This window comes from Mustela erminea, chromosome 6, assembly GCF_009829155.1.
Source record: "Mustela erminea isolate mMusErm1 chromosome 6, mMusErm1.Pri, whole genome shotgun sequence".
Classification (NCBI taxonomy): domain Eukaryota; kingdom Metazoa; phylum Chordata; class Mammalia; order Carnivora; family Mustelidae; genus Mustela; species Mustela erminea.
In genome coordinates, this window is record NC_045619.1 from 41,925,710 (window position 1) to 41,952,918 (window position 27,209).

The 27,209-nt window shown below is 34.0% G+C and overlaps 1 protein-coding gene across 9 annotated transcripts in view; it reads left to right on the forward strand.

Moving 5' to 3' along the window:
* Positions 1–27,152, forward strand: part of OSBPL8 (oxysterol binding protein like 8) — a 156,179-nt gene extending 129,027 nt beyond the window's left edge. For all 9 annotated transcript variants that reach the window (XM_032346942.1, XM_032346944.1, XM_032346946.1 and 6 more), the window contains 12 exons: positions 2,836–2,917; positions 3,432–3,530; positions 5,356–5,452; positions 7,632–7,730; positions 10,699–10,796; positions 12,690–12,779; positions 14,038–14,174; positions 15,717–15,902; positions 16,247–16,334; positions 19,697–19,802; positions 21,351–21,453; positions 22,893–27,152. In XM_032346942.1, coding sequence (XP_032202833.1) covers positions 2,836–2,917; positions 3,432–3,530; positions 5,356–5,452; positions 7,632–7,730; positions 10,699–10,796; positions 12,690–12,779; positions 14,038–14,174; positions 15,717–15,902; positions 16,247–16,334; positions 19,697–19,802; positions 21,351–21,453; positions 22,893–23,025 — 1,318 coding nt within the window. In that variant the 3' untranslated portion in view covers positions 23,026–27,152. The remainder of the gene's footprint in view (positions 1–2,835; positions 2,918–3,431; positions 3,531–5,355; positions 5,453–7,631; positions 7,731–10,698; positions 10,797–12,689; positions 12,780–14,037; positions 14,175–15,716; positions 15,903–16,246; positions 16,335–19,696; positions 19,803–21,350; positions 21,454–22,892) is intronic.
* Positions 27,153–27,209: the final 57 nt, after the last annotated feature.

The window sequence follows — 27,209 nt, forward strand, 5'->3', positions numbered from 1 at the left end:
TTCTTACTTTTTTTTAGACTTTTTTTGTAGATATTTTGTAGATTTTTGTAGATTTTTTAAAAGCAAAAGACACTTCATGGTTTTAAGAGATTTTTCAGAAGTCTGTAAGTACAGTGATTATGTCTTACCAAAATCCATCTCTTATGAGATATCACTCTTCACTCCCTTCATCATTTCTACAGTTGACCTAAGTAAGAGTATTTAATACTTTGCTACAATGTTTCCATTTATGAAGTTGCATTGGAAGACAACATGCTTGAGGAAGACAAGGAGTCTACCCCTTTATCAACAGCACTGCTTGCTTCCTTCCTTTTTTAAAGATTTTATTTATTTGACACACAGAGAGAGATCACAAGTAGGCAGAGAGGCAGGCAGAGAGAGAGGGGGAAGCAGATTCCCTGCTGAGCAGAGAGCCCAACGCGGGGCTTGATCCCAGGACCCTGAGATCATGACCTGAGCCAAAGGCGGAGGCTTTAACCCACTGAGCCACCTAGGTGCCCCCCCCCTTTTTTTAAACAGCACTGCTTTCTCAGGCTCCCTGACCTGTTCACTGTCCTAACATAGGAAGAGGTGATTGGGATTCCTTATGTTCCTCTTCCCCCACCCCTGCCTGGGTGGACTAAGCTCTTGTTCAGGTCCCATCCTGGGGCTTGTACTTTTGTTAACACGTATCTTCTCTACATGCTCATGAGGCATGTGCAGCTTACCACAACCAGGCCAGTTGCTGGCTCATGATAAAAATCCCCACTTCCATCTTTGCTTTTCTTTCTGCCAGCTGATCCTGGGTATAACTTTGAGGAAGGCAAGCATAAAGAAGGTGGAGGAAGAGCCACCCCTTTCCTAGCAGTTTCCTGGAGAACCAGTGAAAGACATCAACTTTATGCATACCTTTCCAAGTTTTGCATGCTGCCCCCATTCCAGCTATTCAAGACACTGTGTTTTCTAGGATATAGAGATCTGGTACTATGACCTGATTTTTAGATTCTGCATCAATATCTGTATTCAGTTTAGTAATTACATTATTAGTCTACCAGTTACAATAATGAACATTGCAAAAAAAAATCATAAGCTAAATCAAAAGATAATTGAGAAACTGGGAGATTTTTGCAAATTAAGGCACACCCAAAGTGTTAATCTCCCTAAAATAAAAGGGGCTCTTAGAAATTTAATGAGATGATCAGCAACCTTATAGAAAAAGGAGTGGAGGAAAAGACCAGAGTTTGAAAATGAATAGAAATGGTCCTTAAACATCTCACTCAAAATAAGAAAACTGCAGGTTCAAATTATGAGCTATTATTTTTTATCCATCACAGTGACCAAAATCCAAAAGCTTTTATACCCCAGTTGTGCTTTACATCTTATTATAGTTCTTTTATCTGTCTAGAAATTCATTTCTCTCAGAGTATGAGGCAAGTTCCTATAAATCACAGTAAGATCTTCTTGTGAGAAGCCCATTTTCCCAAATTGTTCTGGCTACACACATCATTGCCAAGGCTTTGTGGGGCAATGGGCACTTGTACTCTGCTGCCGCCTGATAAAAACTAGCACGGTGCTTTTGATGGGAATCCGGCAATATTTATCAGAATTATAGTTTCATTCAGTCCTTTGATCCAGTAATCCTGCTTCTGGTAATAACTCCTACAGATATACCTCTGCATATTCAAAATGACATATATGCAAGATTGTTGCAGCAAGGCTAGTAATAGTAAAAGATTTGATAACTCAGGTATTCAGCCATAGTTGAGGTGGTTAAATATTGTACGATACTTTTATACATAAGAAGTCTATAACCTGATTTGGAGGGATCGTTAGGATTATGCGTGTGTGGAAAAAGCAAGGTCCAAAGAAATATGTGTGGTTTGCTACCTTTTCTTTCACTTAAAAAGTGTTCTGGCTACATAATTCTATTTGCTAATGAATAGTTAAATTATAATTATTATAATTATTATTCATATATATAATATGTTGTGTATGTATGAAAACTCAGTAGAATTCACTTGTGGCATACATGATTAGTGTTCTGCAGTGTTTATAGCAATAGCAAAAGGGCAAGGGGGGTAGCTGAGTAATGGCTTCTAAAAATTTCTTCTTTAAAATGAAAATTGTTCTTTGATTATCTGCTACACTGATAGATATTATTCACTGGAAAATCACTAAGAATAGGTTAAATCCTTTTTGATTGACTCAGTTATCTTAAAACTTCCATATTTGTAATATGAAACTTCTGTATTTTGTACTAGGAACTAAAAAAACATACAGTCCTTTTCTTAATGGAGCATTTTTCATGGGAGAGATTAATATCAGCCTGTCGTCCTCCCTTCATGTAGGATGGCACTCACCAGTTACTGATCTCCTCTAATTAACATTAGTTACTGAGAACAAACTAAATCAAGAGGGGAGCTGAACACCTCTAATGAAACTGTTAATGAGACTGCTTGGCCCCATCGTTGTAAATGCTAGGAATCATGCAATCCTTGAATCTCAAATGTGTTTATTTTTATTTATTTTTTTAATCATAATTTTTCACAGAACTCCTAGCAACATCTAGGGCTCTAAGAACCCACTTGAAAAACCTTGGTTTGGAGAGTTTCCAAAAACTGCTTGAGCAAAGACCTGGGCAGTATATCACACAATAGGAAAAATGGGAAGAAAAGCAACCAGACTATGAAAAGTTATTCTTAAAAACTGATGTACATGGTTGTTTTTACTATCTCTTTTAAATATGACTTGGGTTTTCTAGTCATATCTCATACTCGGTTGTTTACTTGATAAGTAGAAGGGAGAATTTGTGATATATTTTGTGAAAGTTTAGTGTATACCATTTTGGTTTTTTAGGGCTGCTCTTGAAGAAAATCCTTATTTCCGTTTGAAGAAAGTAGTGAAATGGTATTTGTCAGGATTCTATAAAAAACCAAAGGTAATGTTTATATTTTATTTTCTTTAACCTTATATGAGCTCTTTATTATGTTATCTTTATTTATTGATAAGCATTACAAGGCCTCTTGAGTCAGCAAAATTGCAAACTACTTGATCATTTAGACCTATATTGTGGATTGAAGTGATTTCATTTTATTTCATTTTTTTATGTCTCTACTGTGAAATTAAAAAATTTTTTTTAAGATTTTATTTATTTATTTGACAGAGATCACAACTAGGCAGAGAGGCAGGCAGAGAAAGAGGAAGGGAAGCAGGCTCCCCGCTGAGCAGAGAGCTCAACACGGGGCTTGATCATGACCTGAGCCTAAGGCAGAGGCTTTAACCCACTGAGCCACCCAGGTGCCCCTCTACTGTGAAATTTCATATGGATAAATCCCACATGATATCGCTAAATCCATGTTGACTAGTTTAAACTATTTTGAATCTTTCAGATTTGTATTTTGAAACTTGTATTTTCTTTTCTTTTCTTTTTTTTCTTTTTTTTTTTTTACCAGGGACTGAAGAAACCTTACAATCCTATACTTGGTGAAACTTTCCGTTGTTTGTGGATTCATCCTAGAACGAACAGCAAAACTTTTTATATTGCTGAACAGGTATTAGAAGTGCATGTTACAGAAACAAAACTGGTTTGGAAGTTATTGGAATATTTTAATAAAGAATATTAACTCAGTAAATTCACTGTTGCTTAATCTTTCTTACTAATGAACATTTAATTAAGCATTAAACCTTTTAGTACTGAATACTACTAAATATCATATTTGTAAGTATTACTATTACGGTCATGGAATCCTGTGACCAAAAAAAAGCTTGTTTTTTTGTGCCTCCCCCTACCCACAACCAGATTTTGTTTCCTTTATGACCAAAATTGTCCAGTGGTTTCTTAGTTCCTAAATCATATTTACACCCATTTCTCTGGCATTCAAGGTCTTCCATATCTTTCTAAATTAATCTCAAATTAGATGCCTTTCTGAATCCTCTATAGTAATCAGACCTCTGCATTCATAATTAGACAGCCTGATCTTGTACTTTTTTGTCTCATTATTTTATAATTTAATTCTTCCATTCCAGTATTTTTTCTCAGCTGTTCTCCATCTAAACCAACCCTGACCCACTCCTCTTTCATGATCCCAGTGACTGCATCTCCCAGTGATTTCTAGCTTCTCAATCTTTTGTATTATTTTTTGTGATTATCCATTAAGCTGTTATTTTTAACGCACTGTTTAACTTTTTACAGACTGTTTACTTCCTAATTGAATTGTCAGCTCCTTGAAGGAATACCCTCCCTATAAACCTCTCTTTTTGTTGTATGCATAGTAGGCAGTCAGAAATATTTCTTAGTTTTAATCTTTCATTAATTTAGACTTACACACATTTATATTCATGATTCTCAATCTTTTACCCTCATCCTCCTTTGCCCCTGGTCCTGAGTAATACAACATTTTTTTCTCAATAACAATGACTCCTTACTGTAATTATTCTCACCTAGAGTGTAAGAAGGATGAGGATTATGTGTCATATGAAAAACCTTCCTCTTCCCTAGAGATTTTGATATACCTCTCAAGTGGAGACATTTTATCTGTGTATTACTTTTATAAAAATTATTATATCACCTTGCATTTTAGTTTACTATAATTCCTTACTAAATTGAGAAGCTTGAGAAGAGTTTGATTTTAGCTTTGATTAATTTCAGAAAACATAAGGGGGATGTGTGTGTGTGTGTGTGTGTGTGTGTGTGTGTTAGATTACTAAAGTAACATATTTGTCAAAGCTTTTGTTTCCTGTTGCCTATTTTGTAAATCCATTTGAAGAGTAGCCAATGACTATCAATGACTGCCAAAACTTAATGGCTTAAAACAACAAACATTTATTAGCTTCTATAATGAAGTTTAGGAATCTGAGAGCTGCTTAACTGGATAGTTCTGGCTCAGGGTCTCTCATGAGAGTGCAGTGAAGGTGTCAGCCAGCTTCGTAATTATCTGAAGACTTACCTGAGTTGGAAGATTTCACTTCTAAGCTCATCACATGTCTTTTAACAAGAACATTCAGTTCCTTTCCACATAGGTTTCTCCATGGGATTGTTCACAACATGGAAGCTGGCTTCTCAGAGCTAATAATCTGAGAGAGCGAGAGACCAAATGGATCGTGTATTATAACTTAATTTCAGAAGTGACGTATGTCACTTTTACACAAAGTAACTTTGGTACAGTGTAAAAGGAGTCCACCTAATGGTGTGAATACCACGAAGTGGTTTCCTTGGGAGATATCTTGGAGGCTGGTTATTGTAGTCACCAATGTTTAATTTTACCACTTAACAAATACTGCTTCTTATTAGAGTATACTTTTAAGACTTGAGCTTTTGATAATAACACAATAATATGCTTATGTTATTATATTTACATTTTTTCCTGTGTTCAATAGGTGTCCCATCATCCACCGATATCTGCCTTTTATGTTAGTAACCGAAAGGATGGATTTTGCCTTAGTGGTAGTATCCTGGCTAAGTCTAAGTTCTATGGTGAGTTCTCCTTGTCTCAGTTTGCACCCTTTTCTGGAAGGCAGTATTTAAAAAAACAAAATAGGGGGCACCTGGCGTAGTCATTGGGCGTCTGCCTTCGTTCGGCTCAGGTCATGATCCCAGTGTCCTGGGATCGAGCCCTGCATAGGGCTCCCTGCTTGGCAGGAAGCCTGCTTTTCCCTCTCCCATTCCCCCTGCTTGTATTCCCTCTCTCACTGTGTCTCTCTATCCAGTAAATAAATAAAAATCTTGAAAAAAATAAAATAAAAAAAGAAAACAAACATAGACTCCAATTTCAGATGTCTTAAGTTCTTCTAGATATTTAAAGAAAAATAATACCAAAAAAACTCCAAAAAACAAAACCACTGAATATTTTACAGAAAAAAGAAACATTTCTCAACTCATTTTATGAGACCTACATTATATCCTAATCCCAAGACCATATAGTACAAAGAAACTATAGATCATCGTCTCTCATGAATGTATATGTAAAAATCTTTACCAAATTAGTAACAAATCAGTATATATAAAGGGAGGTACACACACATATAAAAGGATATGTTAAAAAGATATGTATCATGATCAGATTATCAAGGGGAGTTTCTCTTGGAGGTACAATGTTGGTATAACATTGAAAATCAGTGTAGTTCATATTAATTGAATGAAGGAAAACCGTATCATTTTTCAAAATGCAGAAAAAGCTTTTGACAACTTTCAACACTCATTTATGATAAAAGCCCTCAACAAACTAGGATTAAAGATATCTGTGAAAAATATATAGCCAATTTCATACTCTTAAGGGGAAAACTAAGTAATTTTTAGTTAAGATCAGGTACAAGGCAAAAATGTTCACTCTCACTACTTCTGTACAAAATTGTATTAGAAGTCATAGCCAACGCAGCCTCAGGAATATACAAAAAATTACTAGAACTGATAAATGAATTTAATAAGGTTGGTGGATACAAGGCCAAAATACAAAAGCCAGTTGTATTTCTATATACTAAAAATGAACACTTACAGAATGAAGTTTAAAAAATATCTTCAATTACAATAGTATGTGGAAAAATAAAATATTTAGAAATAAAAAATGTGTAAAACTTGTAAATACTGAAAAACTATGAAGCATTGCTGAGGAAAATTAAAGATTTAAGAACATAGTTACACTATGTTCATATATTAGATTTTGAAAATTGTTACAGTGGTATGAAATGTTGATACAACAACATGGATGAATGTGAAAAACATTTTGCTGTGTAAAAGAAGTCAAACACAATAAACTGCATATTCTGTGATGCCATCTGTATAAATTCTAGAATAGGTAAAACTACAGTGACAAAAACCAAACCAGTGGTTTCCTGGGACTGGAAGAAAGGATTGACTACTGAGAAGCAAGGGGGAGCTTTTTGGGGTGATGGCAAAGTTCTCTATCATAATTGTGTGATGATGGTTGCATGACTATATACAATTGCCAAGACTAATGAAATATCAGAGTACTTTGGTGAGTGCTGTGAAGTGTGTAAACCTGGTGATTCACAGACCTGTACCCCTGGGGATAAAAATACATGTTTATAAAAAAATTAAAAATTTTAAAAAAAAAGAAATATCAGAGTAGGTCACATATTATATTTAAATTTTGCCTCAATAAAACTGATGATGGGGGAAGAAAAATAAACATGGGAGAAAAGCTAGAAGATAATACATGGAATTTTATCAACAATTGCATTTTGATGGGTTATGCTTATGTTTTCTTTTTTCAAATTATCTGTAATATTATTATGTCAGTTTTAAGTACTGAAAGCTTGGGACTTAACAATGTAATATACAGGTAAGAAATAATGCTTTTATTCAAACACAGATATGTTATTAAGCCATACCATGAAACAGTGTTTTGTTTATTGTATGTTCTATGTGTTTAAGATTTTTAAGAGCCTCATATAAAGTAACATAACATAATAAGCATATAACTGTACCTTTTAAAAGTACTCATTTTGTAAGACTAGGAATGTGGATCACATATGTTTTGGATATAAGATAACAAATACACATTTGGGCACCCTGAGACTGAGACATTTTTAAGATAGTCCACTGTAGATGTATGGTAGATGTCCTAAATATATTTTTTTTATTTTAAATTAGTTGCATTAGTTTTCTGAAATTTAATACATGATATTTATTCTAGGAAACTCATTATCTGCAATATTAGAAGGAGAAGCACGATTAACTTTCTTGAATAGAGGTGAAGATTATGTCATGACAATGCCATATGCTCATTGTAAAGGTAAGTGGTTTCCATACTTGAGTTATATACTCTATAAACCTTTTTTAAGTAAAGTATATGGCTGTAATTTGTTGTGTTTTGTGATTGATCAAAATGTCCTTGATTTATAGATATTTAAGATTATTGCTGTCATCTACCAAATATTTCTGTGGTGAATTCACCTACAACAGACTTCTATGACACATATTTTGGTTGGAAAAGACTGAGTTATAATAATGTAATTCCATTTACCTAATGTACCCGTTTTAAAATTTGATGAAACTGCCCATTATTTCAGAATCTTACTAAAAATGATTTTCGTTTTCTTGCACCTCCACCTCTTTTTAAAATGTTAATTTGCTTCTTTTCAGTATGCTAACTCCTTTAAAAAAATTTTCTTATCTTCACTTGGCAATTTCTTTTTTTTTTTTTTTTAAGATTTTATTTAGTTATTTGACAGAGAGAGATCACAAGTAAGCAGAGAGGCAGGCAGAGAGAGAGGAGGAAGCAGGCTCCCTGCTGAGCAGAGAGCCCGACGCGGGACTCTATCCCAGGGCCCTGAGATCCTGACCTGAGCTGAAGGCAGCGGCTTAACCCACTGAGCCACCCAGGCGCCCCACTTGGCAATTTCTTAAAAACTAATGTATTATACTTTTCCCCATTATTCAAGACACAGATAAAGATACTATCATTTACGACAGACCAGGGACCCAGCCATTCTGTGCACCTTACATTTACAAACTCATTTAATCATTTCAGCAGCCCTATAAAGTAGGTAATATTGTCTCTTTTATGAATGTGGAAATTGAGGCATATCAGAGGTTAATTTGCCTGAGATCAAACAGCTAGAATGTTGCAGTCAAGATCTCTGTGACCTACACTATTAAGCTGAATGGCATCAGCTTCAATACTCAGTTTGGTCATTATCTGTATAATCCTTTGCAACCCACTTTTTTTTTTTTTTTTTAAGATTTTACTTATTTGTCAGAGAGAGCATGAGCACAAACTGGGAGAGTGGCAGGCAGAGGCGGGGGAGAAGAGCCTGATGCGGGCTTTGAGGCCGGGACTCTGGGATCATGACCTAAGCCAAAGGCAGACACTTAGCCGACTAAGCCGTCCAGGCTTCCCTGCAAACCATTTTTGAAAAATAACTTTTTTGAGTAATGATTATCCTCTTTTAGGAATGGATTCATGAAAACATGGATTACTTAATGTGGCCTCATTTCACAGATGTAGAAACTGAGAGAGTTAAGTATCTTATCTAAGGCCAAACCAGTGAGAACGCTGAGACTCAACTCCAGGCTTGTTTACTCCCATCCACTGTAACATGGACTTACCCTGTTTGAAGTAAAAGAGTGGCCACCTTGTGGCCTCAGGCTAGATAATTCTTAGAGCTTCCTGTGTGGTTCTTGAAATAGGCATGAAGTGAAATATCTGAAATTATGAACTAAATTGATAAGTGTATTTTAAAATCTTTTATCATTTAGAATATAACCCCTCGTGGATGAGCATAGGAAATAATTATTGTTTTTTACCCTTGTGTATTTTCTATGATGTTCTCCTCAAATCATTAATTTCACAAATTGTTTTACAAAGTGAGTTCCATACCGGACTGGAAGAGATTATGCTGAATGAAATAAGTCAAGCAGAGAGAGTCAATTATCATATGGTTTCACTTATTTGTGGAGCATAACAAATAACATGGTGGACATAGGGAGATGGAGAGGAGAAGGGAGTTGAGGGAAACTGGAAGGGGAGATGAACCATGAGAGACTATGAACTCTGAAAAACAACCTGAGGGTTTTGAAGGGGCAGGGGGTGGGAGGTTGGGGGAGCGTGGTACTAGGTATTATGGAGGGCATGTATTGCATGGAGCACTGGGTGTAACAGTGAATTCTGTTACATTGAAAAGAAATTAAATTTCAAAACAAAACAAAAACAAAGTGAGTTCCATAACCAGTTAAGTATAAGACACTTCGTATAGTCTCTTCCTTCTTGGAAATTAACATTATTCATTTGCATATTAAAAGCTCCCTTAACAGTTTAGTCCAAGAACAAGTTATGCACACACACACTCTTAAACTTTAACAAAGTTAAATGAATTTTCTCAACTTTTAGCCACAGAACCTATCTTGAGGGATTTTTTTTTTACATGTTTGTCTTCTCTAGTTAATTCTTGTGATTAGCACTGCTTACGTTGGGTAAAGTCACCACAAACACATTTTAATGAATACTAAACCATTGCCCCTAGGGCAAACACAAAATTAGGGTTACTTTGAGTCATCTCTTCATCAATCAATATCTAACCTTGTTTCTATTTAAAGACACCTTATTGTATATCATTGACTCAGTAACATTAAACTACCAGCCAAACAGCACTCTAACTCATGCCCAAACCAAGCTTTGACACACATTTTCTCCATAAGGTACATTATAACCTTCTATGCTTAGGAATGCTAGACAGCATTTTAGCACTATATTTGGAGGTCATTTTAAACTGTAAAATTACCAACAAAAATCACCAAACTGTGAAGAATGTGGCTCTTAAAAATACCGCAGAAAAGGCACTTGTTTACCAAATGAGGGATGAAACCAGAAGGCACAGTTAACCTTGTTCAGCCTCAGCTGGCAATTTGCACATAGGACCACTCTAATTTTTCACGACTCTGTGCATATTTATGAAGGACTACAAAAGTGCGGTGAGTATTTATTTTGGAATTGCTAACATGTTTTAGTGAGAATTTGAATTTGCAAATAATTGGATCTACAAATGGAGTGGAATCTGCAAATAATTGTATCCTCTGTTACCTATTTAAGTCCTACAGAAACAACTCTGTGTATGTGACAGATTGTTATGGGGTGGGACAAAATACCCTTGAATTATGGGTTTCTCCTAGAAGGAGAATAGATTGTAAAGTTTTGCTTGTTATTATCAGCCAGCATCTCTCTTGAACCTTTTGTCAAAATTGTTTTATTTTGTTTTCTTTAGGAATTCTTTATGGCACAATGACATTGGAGCTTGGTGGCATAGTCAATATTACATGTCAAAAAACTGGATACAGTGCAATACTTGAATTCAAACTAAAGGTTAGTACAGATAGAAGGTGTCACCTAATTAAAGAGGATCTGTGCTATAGATACTGAACAAAGAGCACAGTTTAACTCCTTAAAAAATAAATTTAAGAACCCAAAATTCATCAGAGGGCAGCTTTGGCAGATCCAAATCAACAGAAGGCCTTCATTTTTTATTTATTGATTTTAATTAATAAAACTGTTGGTATTTTATGAGAGATGAGGTATATGAAGTGAATGGATAGAAATTTCTCAGTAAATTAAAGCATTTCTTTACAGATACCACAAAGTAGTTATCAACTTGAGCTAAAGTTATATACACTAAGAGTTGTATTGTATTGGTTACTATTTCTGCCTAACAATTTACTCAGACTCACAACCTTAAAAACAACCTTGCTCTGATCTGTAGGGGTATTATCAGTAGGGAGCCTATCAGTAGGGAACTTGGACAGAGCATATTGGGGATGGCTTATCTCTGCCACATAATGTTTGGGGCCTCAGGAAGACTTGCAGGTTGTGAGTGACTCAACAGCTGGGGCTGAGATTATCTGAAGACTCATCACTTACATGTCCGGTGAATGGGTTAGAGGCAACTTAAAGACTAGGACTGCTGATCTGAACACCTGTATGTATGGCCCTTCCATGTGGCTTGGCTTCCTCACAGCACAGTGGCTTCAGGGTAGTCAGGCTTCTTACTTGGGAGCTCATGGTTCCAAGTGCAGGTGTTCTTGTGAGCGAGGTGGAAACTGCATTGCCATCCATGACCTGGTTGCAGAAAAATCAAATTATATCACTTCCACCATTTTCTGTTAATTGAAGAGTTCTTTTTTTTTTTTTAACATTTTATTTATTTATTTGACAGAGAGAGATCACAAGTAGGCAGAGAGACAGGCAGAGAGAGAGGAGGAAGCAGGCTCCCTGCTGAGCAGAGAGCCCGATGTGGGACTCGATCCCAGGACCCTGAGATCATGACCTGAGCCGAAGGCAGTGGCTTAACCCACTGAGCCACCCAGGCGCCCTAATTGAAGAGTTCTAAACCCACCCAAATTCAAGGGGAAAGGATGTAGACCCCACTTCTCAACGGGAAGATGGTTGTATTTTGAAGATTTTGTCTGCCTCTAAGTGGAAGGGAAATTTAAGACCTTTTCATTGTGGCAGTTATTGATTTAGGACAATACATATGTTCAGATAAGAATATTTCTATGAACTGTTTATTATTTGTTACTAAATTTCTTCTATTTTGATATCCAACTGATCCAGTGACTAATCAGCAGCTTTGTTCTGATAAAAAGTGTCTCTTCAGTATTATTTGGTGCAGTGCCCTTTTTTTTTAATCTTAGCAGATTTTTTGCTTGTATGCTGATAATGATATCTGAAAATAATGACTAAAGATGCCTTAAGAAATTTCTGACACCGTTAAGGGCTAGATTGGAACATCAAAATTTTGTTACTGATGAGAGACATCAGTAAGGCAATATAATAACTCAAAGTGTATTTCTTCTAATTTGATTTTTAGAGGATTTTTTGGTTAATTATTATTTTATTGTTGTTTTGAAGGAAGCGCTATTCTTATAGATGAATTCAGTCCCTCAAGTCCACTGACTATTATTTAAATAGACTACAACATTAATGAACCAGAGTTGAGTCAGAAGAGAGCAAAGGGGGCATGAGTCCTCATTTGTGATCTTTCTCACTACGTTTATTTGGACTTCACACACTGTGTTTTTACCTTTTTCCCCCCACAAATTCCAGTTTCTTTTCATGGAACATTTCTAACTAAAATTTCTCCCTTTTTGCCTTCAGTTGCGCTGTAACTATACAATTACATCTTTCATTCTTTTTTGTCTACATTATATATAAATATAAGTTAAAAGCAAAATATTTCTTAATATTTTTCTCTTTTAAAAGCCATTTCTAGGCAGTAGTGACTGTGTTAATCAAATATCAGGGAAACTTAAATTGGGAAAAGAAGTCCTAGCTACTTTGGAAGGCCATTGGGTAAGTATTTTTGTATTTCAGCTTTAGAAAAAGAATTTTATTCTGTGAAAAAAAATAAAAATCACATTTTATAAGTTCACTTATTCCATTACTAAAAACATCATCACTATTCAACATAAGCTTCAGCTTAACAAATATTTTGGCATTGAACTGTTATCAACAGTATTTAGTTTCATGTAATACTTTATCTTTCCAAAACTTTAATTCAATAAAAATAGCTAACACTTGCCACTTAAAATGTACTGCACTAAAAATGTTACTCTTATTAATTCATTTAATACTAAATAAATGTATGAGGTGGGTTCTGTTAACTGTCTCTGTTTTACAGAGGAGGACACTGAGGCACAGAGAGTTTAATTTGCTCAAAATGAGGGAGCAATATTCCAGCCCATGCTCTCTGGCTCCAGGGCTGTGCTTCTACTCAGAGCAGTATACTGCCTCTCACCTTGAAGAAAGAGGCATTTCCAGTTAGAGTTACATTTCCTTTTGAGGAACATGGAAAGCATACAGTGGTATTTGAGAGCAATGGTTTTTCTTTCTTTCTCTACTGACGTAAATTCACATTTATATAATTTTGTTAAGAGGAGCTTAAATGAGTGAGAAGGATATATCATGGTACTGGCTAGATGCAGTCTCTGTGAACACGGAGTATATGCTATTTTCCACATTGTAATAAGCAGAAAATGATGAGAAGTATGATGAGAAAATGAAATTGAATCTAGAGACTCAATTAAGAGGCCACATATGCTCTGTAATTTTAAAAATTTACTTCTACCCACAAATCATTTGGAAAAAAGATAAAAATATATTTTTAAAGAAATGAAATTTCTAAGATTGTGCTAAAATTTTTAATGCTAAGAAAAGCTTGTTGAGGTTTTTGTATATATTGAGTACATAGATAGTCAACAGCATCTCGTTGTAGTTCTAGCAAATACTGTGCTCTACTTTGACAGTTCTGAAATGGTTGTTGAGGTTTTTGCAAGTAATTGTTTGAAATTTGTTTATTAAGTAAAACTTGTGAAATCTCATGAACTTTTTGTATGTTGAAATTTTTTTAATGGCTAGTATTACATATTTAATGATTTTATAAAATGACGAGATTTGGGACCTTTAGAAAAGTGCTAGTTGTATTTGTTTTAAAAATGTGTTAAATTGTGGGATTATATCAGGAAGAAAGTATTATTATATTGTTATACTAAATAATCCTTTTCAAATAATGAAAATTCTCTACATTAATTTTTAATTTCTTTAAATGTAGGATAGCGAAGTTTTTATTAATGACAAAAAGACTGATAATTCAGAGGTTTTCTGGAATCCAACACCAGACATTAAGCAGTGGAGATTAATAAGGCACACTGTAAAATTTGAAGAGCAGGGGGATTTTGAATCAGAGAAGTAAGTATACCATTTGTCAGCTAATGTCATGAATATTAAAGAGTGTTTTTTAGTCCCTCAATTGTATGGACACTTTTCTCTGTCAGTTTTCAGTCACATTTTAATTCAGCAAAGTAATTTAACATTTTTGGGATGTGTTAGGACTTTTTTTTTTAATATATGTGAATGTCAAATACACAAATCATACTGGTTTTCTGCAGTTCTAAACTAAAGCTTCCAATTTTTTCCTTTCTCTTCTTACCTGCCCCAGGACCTATTAAAAACAAAAATAATATACTTATGTTCTCTTTGTATAAAATCATGGGACTAATTATTCTTGGTTTTCAAAATAAAAGAATTATGTCACAGGATATACAGGCTTCTAGAGGACTACATTATTTGGGTAATAATTACCAGTATAGTTTCTGTTCTTAAGTTGTGAAATTCTTGCTGATCTCTTATACTTTTGAACCAAAAATATTGTTTAAGTATTGCCCAGTTCTATTCTTATTGTATATTTCTTTGTGTTAGAAGTTTTCTATGTAAGAGACACTCTACCAGGTACTTTATATACATTACACAATTTAACTCTCACTACATGTTTTCATATGCATATCATTCTCATACCTCATTGTCATGAGGATTCATGTCTGTGTACTTTCTTTCTACATTCAAAATTGAGGTTGTCAAAAATGGAAGAATATGTATGTACCAGTTCTAAAAATTGTTTCAGCTATAACCACATGATGCTCTCTATCAAGAGTGAAGCTTTGCCAAGGCATACAGCAATTTTTGAGGTGTGAATTTAATTTAACATATTTTAAAGATGAGGAAATGAGTCTTAGGATAAGTAACTTTTAGTTCACCAGCCAAGAATTCATCCCAACTCTGATTCCAAAGCTTGTGTTCTTTCAGTCACAACATGCTGTCTTCCTAGGTAGATGGAATATAGATAGTATATTTTTATTTGTCTGATAAAAAAAAAACTAACCTTTAAAAAAAAAACTAAACTAAACTTTAGTAGGGGAAAAGATTTCACCTCAGTCTTTTCCGTTATATCATTGGTTTTCAACACTGGCTACACATCAAAATCACCTGGAAAACATTTAAAAAACCAATACTTGGGCCTACCCCCAAGGTTTTGATTCTAAAAGTTCCTGATGATTCGTGCATCCAAGGTTGAGAAGCATGCATTACAGTATTGGATCTTTGAAGCCAGTGAGTCTTAAACAGTGATAAGAATCATCTAGGGAACTTAAAAATATAGATTCTCGAGGCTTCATTGTATTCTTATCATCTTGGATCAGCACCATTCATTGCCATATGTTTAAGAACCCAGGTAATATTTCTCTCCTGGTGAGAAAAAAAATTAGTCTCCACTGTGATCTCTCTACTCAAGGCACCACTTTTTATCTCTTGACACATTTTGATGCCTGTGAGCATAAGCTTTTTCAAAGCCCAAAACCCACATGGGTACCATTTTTTCTCAAGGGAATTCAAGCCTATTCTATGTAGATTTGATTTTTCTCTTGCTCTTTATTGCTGTTTTTGCAAATGATTTAGACTCTGGCAGCGGGTAACTCGAGCCATAAATGCTAAAGACCAAACGGAAGCTACTCAGGAGAAGTATGTTTTAGAAGAAGCTCAAAGACAAGCTGCCAGAGATCGGAAAACAAAAAGTGAAGAATGGATATGCAAGTTATTTGAGCTTGATTCACTCACAGGGGAGTGGCATTACAAATTTGCAGAGTAAGTAATTAAAAAGAGTATATTACAAACAATAACCAACATAGTTTTTTGCCTTTATTTCTGTAATTTTTACTGTTAGTTGAAGTAGTTTTTCATTAAGCCACATATATAAATTAGTATGAGATTTTTAAACTTGATGTTCCATTCATTATAAATTTGACCCCATGAAAGTAGTCTACAAAATAAGCTGAGGATCAGAAGATTAGATATGACAAATCTTAATCTTACAGCTAGGTTCATAATTGCTAATGTAAATCTATTTATAGAATACATTTTTGGCAAAGTATTTGAGTGTTTTGTTCAGTTATTAAACAAGTGGGAATTTTTTTTTTTCATTTTTTCAGTACTAGACCATGGGATCCACTTAATGATATGGTACAGTTTGAAAAAGATGGTGTTATCCAGACCAAAGTAAAACACCGCACTCCAATGGTATGTAATAAAAAAGTAACAAGACCTGCTAGGCATGCAAATTTTTCTTTTAAAGATTTATTTGTTTGTTTGTTTGTTTGTTTGTTTGAGAAAAAGAAAATGAGCAAGGCAGAGGGAGAGAGATTCCTCCCTGAGCATGGTACCTGACTCAAGGCTTGATCACAACCTGAGCCAGAACGAGGAGTTGGACTCTTAACCAAGTGTGCCACCCAGGCACACATTGGCACACAAATTTTTAAAACCCTTAGTATCTTTGGCCACCAATGTTTAAAACTTGACTTCAAAATTTAAAATTTGGGGTCAGCAAAATGGCAGAGTAGGCAGCTCCAAGCCCTTGTCCCTTCAAAGAAACAAAAAAGCAAGAAAAAATGATCAGAACCAAATTTTCCAAAACTATGGAAAATAGTCAGAAGTTTGCAGCAACAAAGTGAATGCTAAATCAAGACAGAGGTGACCTCAAAGCCATAGGAAAGCTTTATGGCATTTTTATTTATCCTTACCCTAACTCCTCATGGGTGCCCTGGTAGTCTTGAAGGGTCCCCAGATTCCCAATGTGAGACGTGGTTACAGAGGGAGCAGAGCAGACCTTATTCACAAATTTTGTTTGTCTGCTGTAATCTCTCTGGCGGCTACCTGAAGGATGCCTGTTGTCACTAACTCAGCACGAAGGCTGCAGGCATTGCTTGGAATTGCTGTGAGCCATACTGAAAGCCTGCGCAATCCTAGGGCAAAAGATTACCACTGAAACAAAATAATAGACTGTGGAAGGCCAGAAGGCCAGAAACAAAAGCTAGGGAAAGAATCTTTGGGAAATTAGGGAATCAGGGATTTTAGAAAACCATGGAAATGTCCAAGGCAAAATGCTTTTGCTCAAAAAAGACATGTGCAAGCCTGACTTAATGTTGAAAGAGAGCCATTACACAGAGCCAGTCTGCTAAGGCTGGGAGAGTTGTTTTGTTTTGTTTTGTGTGGTTGTTTTTGTTTTTGTTTGTTTAGCTACTGGTGTTCAAGGAAGCTTCTGTCAAAATGCTAGCTGAACACAAGCTAAGGAACAGAGATTTCAGTAACCATGAAGAAGGAATACAGTCTTCGCAAAACAATTTAGAGACTTTACTGAACAAATGGGGTACTGTAGCTTTCATCAGTCCAGAAGAGAGCAAGCCCTGGGGAAGGTGGAGAATATGATTTCCTGAATTACTACATTATAACAATCAGATTCCGGTTTTCCATAAAAAATAACAAGGCATACAAAGAAGCATGAAAGCATGACCCATTAAAAGGAACAGAATAAATTGACAGAAACTAACCCTGTTGAAATCCAGACATCAGACTCAGCAGACAGAGTTTTTAGAACAGTTGTCTCAAATGTGCCCACAGAGTTAAATGGGAACAAGAACAAAGAACTAAAGAAAACCAAGAAAAAGATGCATAAACAAAATTAGAATATCAATAAAGAGAAATTATACAAAGGACCAAATTCTGGAGCTCAAAAATAGAATAACTAAAGTGAAAAAGAGGCTACTGGACTGAGGGGAAGAGAGAATGGGAAGTTCTTGCTTAATTATTAGTCTCTCTTTGGGATGATGAAAATGTTTTAGAAGTAGCTGTGACATTTGCACAATACTGTGAATCTACTTATTACTGAATTGTACACTTAAAAGTGACTAAGATGGAAAAATTTATTATATATATATATGTATATCTGTACACATACATGGTATCACTATTTAGAAATTGTAAAACATTTTAGGGGTGCCTGGGTGGCTTAGTCATTTAAGCATTTGACTCTTGATTTTGGCTCAAGTCATGATCTCAGGGTTGTGAGATCAAGCCCTCAATCAGACACCATGCTAGGCATGGAGCCTTCCTAAGATTTGTCTCTCTCTCTCTCTTTCTCCTCTCTCTCCCCAATCTCCGTCCTTCCCTCCCTCTCTTAATAATAAATTTTTAAAAAAATAAATTTTAAAACATTAAAAAAATTTTTTTTCTTTCTTTAACAATGTTAATATGATAGAGACAGGGCATCTGTATTTCCTCTAAAGGTGGCATTTACTGAGAGATCAATTGCTGACTCCCTTTGTCATTTTAAATACTTCTCACCAGTCTTTATCAGTCTCCAGTTTGAACTACTCTAAGAATGTGGATTTGGATTCTAATCCTATAATGTTCAGTCCCTATGACTTGAAGTAGGGCATAGTTTAAGCTGAATCTAGAACCTGTCTGCTCATTGCTTATTTTCTGTAATAAAATTATAGAAATTTTATTTGAATTTCAGTCTTTTGAATAAGATTTTGCAAAAGAATAGATAATTGATGGATAATTCCTATTTAAAATAGTATGAATAGAATCTAGGAGTTATGATGACTGGTTCCCAGTTTTTCTAAACATATAAATTACCTTACCCTTTTGATTCTAGTTTCTTCTCTTAAATTTGAGTTTTTAACCTTAGGATTGACCTCCAAAATTGTAAGCCTATTAATAGAGTCTAAAGTACATTATTTTAAGAAAAATTTAGTCTTAGTTGATCATTTGATATACTTCTGAATCTTGTGCATGCATTCAAATACTTTCTATAAGTTTTTTTTTTGTTGTTAATTTTTTGTTTTGTTTTCATGTTACTCTCTGAAAGTTTAAATCATGCTCTGCAATGGAGCACCTGGGTGGCTTAGTGGGTTAAGTATATGTCTTCATCTTAGGTCATGATCTCAGAGTTCTGGGATTGAGTCCTATGTCAGGCTCCCTCCTCAGTGGAAGTCTGCTTCCCTCTCTCCCACTGCCCCTCCCCCTGCTTGTGCTTGCTAACGCATACACTGTCTCTCTCAAATAAAACTTTAAAAAAAAAAAAAAAGATGCCTTCTACATTATCCAGACATTATTAAAAGTAAGTGAATAATTTTATGGGAAACCCAGCATTATTCAAGGGAATGTTTCTAATGTTGAGAACAAGATAAATACAATTGAAAAAGAACACTTTTATTTGACATTGAACTAGAGATATTGACTGATGCAGTTAGAAGTATGGGGGGAGCCTATATTCATATTTTTTTTGTGTATAGAAATGTCTCTTAAAGGATAGACAGAGTAATAGTAAGTATTTTTGTTGATAGAGTTCAGGAGTGAAACTCTTCATTGCATATTTTAAAAATTTTTTTTTGTTTGTGCCAAATTAATGTTTCTTGTTTTAATTTAATAATTTGGTTGTCTAAGTGTATCACATCTTCTTAAGTTTTAATTACACTATTTCATCTCTGTTTTTATTTCAGTGTACTGCACCCATGAATAGATAGTTTTGACAGTTACACAACATTGATCTTTAATTTAAAAATTCATTGCAAATTCACATAGCATGGGTTCTTTTTCAGGTTAGTGTCCCAAAAATGAAACATAAGCCAACCAGGCAACAGAAGAAAGTGGCAAAAGGCTATTCCTCCCCAGAACCTGATATCCAGGACTCATCTGGAAGTGAAGGTAAAAATATTTACTACCGACTGTTCACTAAACTTTTAAAAGGATATTACTGTAAAAAAAGGGGGGGGGATATTACTATATTATGTTTAATATATGAAAAGTATTTATCGTATTTAAATCAAGTTAATGGAGGAGTTTGGAGACAGAGGTGGTTTGCAAAAAAAGCTATTTTAGGTTATAGATAAATTTCAAGACCAGGTCACAAGGGAAAGGCAAGAGAGAACATGAAAATCAAGAACCACACTGTAGTACTAATTCTTCTGTCTTGTTAGCTTCTGAAAAGTTGTTGATGGTTTCCTAGATTCAATGCAGGAAGCAATTTTTGAGCTTTGAACTCATTTCCATGCTTCAAAAAAAGTTTTCCATTTTTAGAATAAATTCTTGTAGTGTTTAGAAGTTACAGACAAGTAAAAATACAACTATATCAAAATTATGGACTAAATTAAATAGTATGCCATTCTTGTTCAAGTCAGATAATGTGTAAAATGTCTTGAATTACACTGAGATATAATCAAGAAAGGATTCGGGTAATATCTGAGAAAATAAAGCTGTAGTTCTCTACTAAGCTCACACTAAGCTGGGTAGCTTATTTTTACAGAGATTACACTAGAAGTGAATAAATGATGAATGCCAGGAAGTTAGTAGATAACAAATAACAAAGGGAGCTGAATTCAGTTTGAGGAAAGTTCTTAGAGGAACCCTGATGAATTATTAGGATTTCTAATGGATTATAGCAATCTAGGCTTAAGGGGTGGGGGGGGTGGGTAAGATTTCCAGTGTAAAAAAAAAAATAAAATCAATAAAAGTTTAAAAATATGAGTCACAGGGTACTGGTGTGCTAGAGGGGGCAGTAATGGTTATGCTGTTTTGTTCCCATTTTATAGAAAAGGAAATTGAGGTACAGATTTACCTGCTCAGGGTCACATATCCCGTAAGGCAGTATGTATATGTAATATATAACAGATATTTTGGTTCCCTAATTCACTCTCTTACGCACTCCACTATTGACCTGTAATTTATCAGCTGACATTCACTGAGTACTTACTTAATATGTGCCAAGCTAGATATAATACACTGTACTATCACCATGTGACTTTGCGTGGCTTTATTGTTATTCCTATTTTACAAAAGAGAAAGCTGAGACGTGGAGAGAGGTTAAGATCTGAACAAAAACAGAAAGGAAGGAATGGATATAAGGTTTGATGGGGGAAAAAATACAGTGTACTGGTCGACAATAAAAATGTATAGAAAAGGTATACATATGTTTTTAATGAATTATTCTTGTCTATTTTAATGAGTTTTAAAAAACTGATGCCATCTAAAATGTAACTAATTTCTGGTTACTTTAAACATATTTGTAGCTTTCTAGTTTTGAAGTGATATGATTGAAACTTTAAAAATGCAGAGTGTTAGTACGTTACTCTCTAAGTCATAAAAGTAATGCCTAGGAAAATTTTACTGTACAAGAATCATTAAGCTGAAATATAAATTGTTTATAATTAAATGTGGTCGTTATTTTCACCAGTTTCATTCCAAATGTCTTTTCAGCTCAGTCAGTAAAACCAAATACAAGAAGAAAGAAAGGGATAGAACTGGGAGACATTCAAAATTCCATCGAATCTATAAAACAAACACAGGAAGAAATTAAAAGGTAATATATGGACAGTGGCTGTTCATTTAAGTCTAGAGGAATAGTTAAGAATCCTGTTATGTAGGAAATTATATGTAAACTTTACAGTTTTATAACATTGTTGGGCCAAAATAGAACCTTGGCTTCTATTGCCTGATTACTAACACTTATGAAATTCCTTCACCACTAAAATATGGGGAGAAAGTGGTGGTTTTTTCTCATCTGTGAGGGCAGAATTAGAATCTTACTGTTGTAGGGGCACCTGGGTAGCTCTGTGGGTTAAGCCTTTGCCTTCGGCTCAGGTCATGGTCTCACGGTACTGGGATCGAGCCCCACATCGGGCTCTCTGCTTAGCAGGGAGCCTGCTTCCCTTCCTCTCTCTCTCTGCCTGCCTCTCTGCCTACTTGTGATCTCTGTCTGTCAAATAAATAAATAAAATCTCAAAAAAAATAAAAGAATTTTACCCCTGTAGCATACTAGAAATATAGCTGGGTTAGGTGTGAAAGTGGGCTGGTTTCTGAGAAAGTCAACTAACAAAGTTTTCTGCAATAGACTTCATGACATTCCTAACTTGAAAGATGCTACATAGGCACTTCATATGCTAACAAAATGTTAACTTAGTCATGAAATGAGCTTATGCCATCCTCATGCTATACTAAATGCTTTTGGCTAAAAACACAGAAAAACTGGTTAGTGAAGACACCCCACCCCACTCTCACCCCAACTTCTTCTATTAATGTGTTTTACCAGTATAGAGAAAGAAAGGAAGCAAATGAACAAGTAGGCTCATTCATTTATAAATCTAGTTAGATTTACTAACATTTCTCATTACTCGCCATGCCCTGTAGTTAGTAATCGCTCCACTTTTCTTGTACAGTCCTCCATACATAATGCTTTTGAGCATTTACTAGACTACAGAGTTGTTACTGTGTGTGTCTGCTGACCTTGCCCCCACTGCCCCCACTAGACCATGAGCACTTTTACAGAAGGGGGCTTGTCTTCTGCATCTTGGTGTCATCAAGATGAAGTCTATTGTATTATTTTTTCCTGGAGAATTTAACATTTTTCTCCAACTCTATTTCTATCTTCCCTAAAGTAAAGGTAAAAGAACCTTAATGGGCCAACTTAAAAGGTATAATTTTTGTTTTAAAAACACTGAGAGAAAGATGATAGATTTTTATATCATCAAGTTTTAACATTATATTTGATGAACATCATTGAATAATATTTTTGGTAAAAAATGGAATGTAGATTTAGACAAGACCTAAAAATGGCTTCATGTGGAATAATCAGCTTCCTGTTTAGGTAGTCGTAATTGATTGTACTAGGTACTTTAGATAATGTAATTAAGTGTTTGGTTAACTAAGACTTTACTAATAAGACTCATATATCAAATTGTGAGTTCTCTGCTAACATTTTTGACATGTAATTATAAAATTTATTTTTTCTTATTTTTGTAGAAATATAATGGCTCTTCGAAATCATTTAGTTTCAAGCACACCTGCCACGGATTATTTTCTGCAACAAAAAGACTACTTCATCATTTTCCTCCTGATTTTGCTTCAAGTTATAATAAACTTCATGTTCAAGTAGAAGTTCCTTACAGTTGAATCAGTGACCTGGAATGATCAGATTTGGCCTGGGACCAAATGTTCAAGTTGCTTTGGTCTTTATTAAAATGTCACAATATTTCTAAAACAAAAATCTTAGAGATAAATGTAGAGGTGTTGACCTTTCATACATTTTATCCTTAACCTGAAATAAGAACTGTTGGTTATTAAAGTGAGCTATGTGTTAAGTGCCAGAATATTTCTAGCTTTTGTGACAATGTGTTTACATGTGAGTATGATAAATCCACATGTATACACAATTGTGTCTTACGTATATCTGACAGTAGTCTTTGTATTCTATAGTATGTTCTGAGATATAGCATTAACATTCTTATGAGATATATATAGCAATCTATTTTCTTCATAAAACAGGCACAAGACTTTTATCTGTAAGGAATTACAGAATGGGAAATGATGGCGTCATAGACATCAGTAGTTCAAAACACGGTCCTATTAAAAAAAATAATAATTTCCAAAGCACCCAGATCCGTTGTCTTCTTAGAAATAGCAAGAACAAAGTGTAGTCAAAATTGATGTACTGAGAGAGACAAGATGGCAAATTGCTTTTTTAAAAGTTTACACATGATTTTTTTAACCCTTAGAATTTAATATTTATAGATAAAAGTGTAAATGTATGTGTGTGTATATCAATATAAAAAATTGGTATGCAGCTATTTGGATCTGTTCATTATATCTTTCTTACATCTATACAATACCATCTTAAGCACTTGCTTAAAAAAGTTTGGTCAAAATTTATTGCTGTTCTTTTTTCTTATTTTTGTTTTTTGTAACACCATTGGTCCAATAGCATATGCCAAATTCTGCAGATGTTTATAGGGCATATGAAATTTTGATAAGTTATGTTTCTTTCAGTATGAAACACGTATTTTAGCTTTCATTTAGATCCTAGTGTGTTCAGTGAACAAATAGAATAGAAAAAATTATAGCCAATATTTTATTTCAAAAGCCAAAAAAGAGAAAGGTAGTAAGGCGATAAGAAAGGACACTTTGTGTGGTAGCATTTACATGTACATTAAAATTGGTTTCCTTAAAGTGTGCAATAAGTTGAGCTTTTAAGAAGAGCATCAAGTTCTGAAGTTTAATTCCTTATTCTCTTCCTCTGAGCAGCTTCATTCTGTGATAAAACCACAATTATTGAAGATTTATTTTTTTCAGGCTCAGGCAAACATTTTCCTAATTTGGGGGGTAATATTTTTACTTTTTTCATAAATATTTACATTCCTCAGAAGCAATTTTTGCAAATGTAGTTAAGCTTATGAACATGTTTTCCTAAGATAGGTCTCAGAATCCTGAAAGTATAGATTTCAAAATGGCTATTAATAAAAATAAAATAATAACTTCTGGCTACATTTGCCTTTGATTAAGAAGAGATGTGAGACACTAGCAAGATTACAATCAGCTGTTTATGCCATGATAAATATAAAATCAAGGAATGATTGCTAAATTTCCAAAATGGAAAGTAATGAAAAAGAGCCTGCTTTTTTTCCCCCTAATATAGCTATCTTATGTAGCCTTAGGTTTTAAAAAGAGCCATTTCCCATGTAGTTTTGGCAAAATAATGCTGTATTCCATATGTACATGCAAAACCATTTTTTTAATTGACTGAAATATAAATAAGATATACCTACATCTGGTGTAGGTATAGGTATAATACGACTACACAGAACAGGTTGGATCTCTTGGTATTTCATACTTGTCAATATAATTTTTGTCCTTACTTTCTGTTACCAATGTTGTATGCTCAACTGCCTTTTCATTGATAGATGGTATTTTGTAAATATTGTACAATTTGATCCTTTTTATGGTTTAAATTAGTATTTATATCATATATAAGTTGATTGGCTGATCACAAAAATCATTTCATCATTAAACCCTGAAAACTTATTTTAAATTTTTTGTTGATAACCCCACTTTGGGATTTTAATCTTACCCACTTGTGTATTATTTTCATGTGGTCTAAATAGTGTTTTATTTGTATAAGTATCTTCTAGGACTGGAAAGGTAATTATTTTCTTTTTTTAAGGCAATGTTTTGGGTTCTTTACTTGAGTCAAAAACTATTTCATGAAAAAGAACAGGGTTACTCATGACTGTTTCTTATACACTGAAAGCATATATCTAATCGAATGGTCTTCTTATGCTTTTAGTTGTATGAGTTCCTTTCTGTGAACTGAACACGAAACTCAGGAATTGGTGGCTTAGTTTTAGGTCAGTGCTTATACTAGGCTTAGTATGTGAATCCTTTAAAACACATAATTAACTTTGTATGTAGCCATATATGTAATTGACTTTGAATGTTCTCTACCTGAAATTAATATTCCTTTAAACATGGATTCATAAAAATTGTGATTACAGTTCCCAGTTTTCTGAGAATCTTATGACAATTTCTAGGATTTAAGATCTTATGACCACTTTTTTTCATTTGATCAAAAATTTTATTTTTTCACAGGAAATTTTAGATAGTAATAATTATTGACATTTGCATTTGTTTTGGTTATTAAATGTACTATGCCTTCAATTATCTACCACTTAGTGAGGTGTAGCTGGCCCAGGAATAGACAGTAAATAGGGCATGTAAAACAAGTAATTTTCAGCAATAGATATTTTATTTGTATTTCATGTTAGTACTTTTTTGTATCACTTGTAAAGGTACAGTGTAGTCTTTGTCACCATTCCATTGAAAAAGTTGGCCTTGTAAAATACAACACTCATTTAGTATTCACGCTTTTGTGCCTTTAACAAAATACTTTTTGTTATTTTTGTGTTACAGAACTCTCCAGTATAATTCAAAGTGTTTATAGGCTTACTTGTCATAAAGGGTCATTTCTCTGTGTCATTTTATTTCCTTTTATATAGCTCTAGTATATATAAACAGTAATGCTGTACTTTTATAAGGGTTTGTCTATTTAACTATTTCAAATATATTCACTCTCAGATATCATTGAAGTAGACGTGTCAGAGTATTCTGAGTATTGTAAACAGTGCCTTTTTGATGGAATTCACACTGTTTTGGGTGTCAACTTGTGCCATATACACATAAAATTCTGTAGAAGGCAGTTTTAACTTTTTGAAGAATATCTTAGTCAAATATTTAAGAAAATAAATGTATAAAATTCCCTTTTTTCCAGTGTTTAGCATTTCTAATGAGTAATGAATATATTTTGGGGTTTTTTTGGGTTGATATACAGTGATGATGGCAATATTGATGAGCCACACATGATGCTGTAGATTATTTTGAATTATGTTAAATGTACAGAAATAAAATACTAATATTAACATTTATACCAAATTTTCCAATTTAAAACAATAAGGGGTAACACCATACAAATCAGTAAGTTTACATTTCAACTTCTATCTCATTTGACTACATGGATAAAGAAATTCTTTAAAATGTGTAATCTGCCACTATTATGTAATTTGGTTTCATTTTGTTTACATACAGTGTGTGAATTTAGTATATTTAAGTTACTTTTTGTTACTCTTCAACATACTGTTTGTTTTGTTACAGAAAACAAAGATGGACTGTTAAAATTGTATAAGACCAGTGTCTCCTTCATATGATTAACATATTTCGAAGAGCCACAAGAAACCCATGACAAAATGAATGTGAATATACTTTCTAAAATGTTTAGAAAATATTATCTTTTTGCATTTATCATGTAAAATTATTTTAGTATTATAATATTGAAATTATTTTAAAAATGCCATGAAACATTTGAACTGATGAGCCACAGAACTTAAGTTGAAATTTTTTTCACTTTTTAGCATGCTAAATATACATCTAAGTTAAATATACTGTTGAATGGCCATTTATAAATTCAAACACTACCACTGGTCAGTTTTGTATAATAGAATAAAAGTATGTTATCTGCAGTGTAAGTACAGCACACTGTCATATCCTTTCCCTAAGGTGCATAGTAGATGTACAGATAGTCATAGGCAACTGTTTTGTAATGTATCACATTTCTAATCTGTTATTCCTATTAACCTATTATAAATGTTTGCAGAGACAAAAGAATTGAATTTTTCTAATCTGTAAAATTATGCTAACTTCTCCATGTAGGCATTCTGAATAAAATTCTTAAAAAGAGCTAACTGTGATCACATGACTTTGAATATAATATATGATGACTTCCCTCATCCTAGT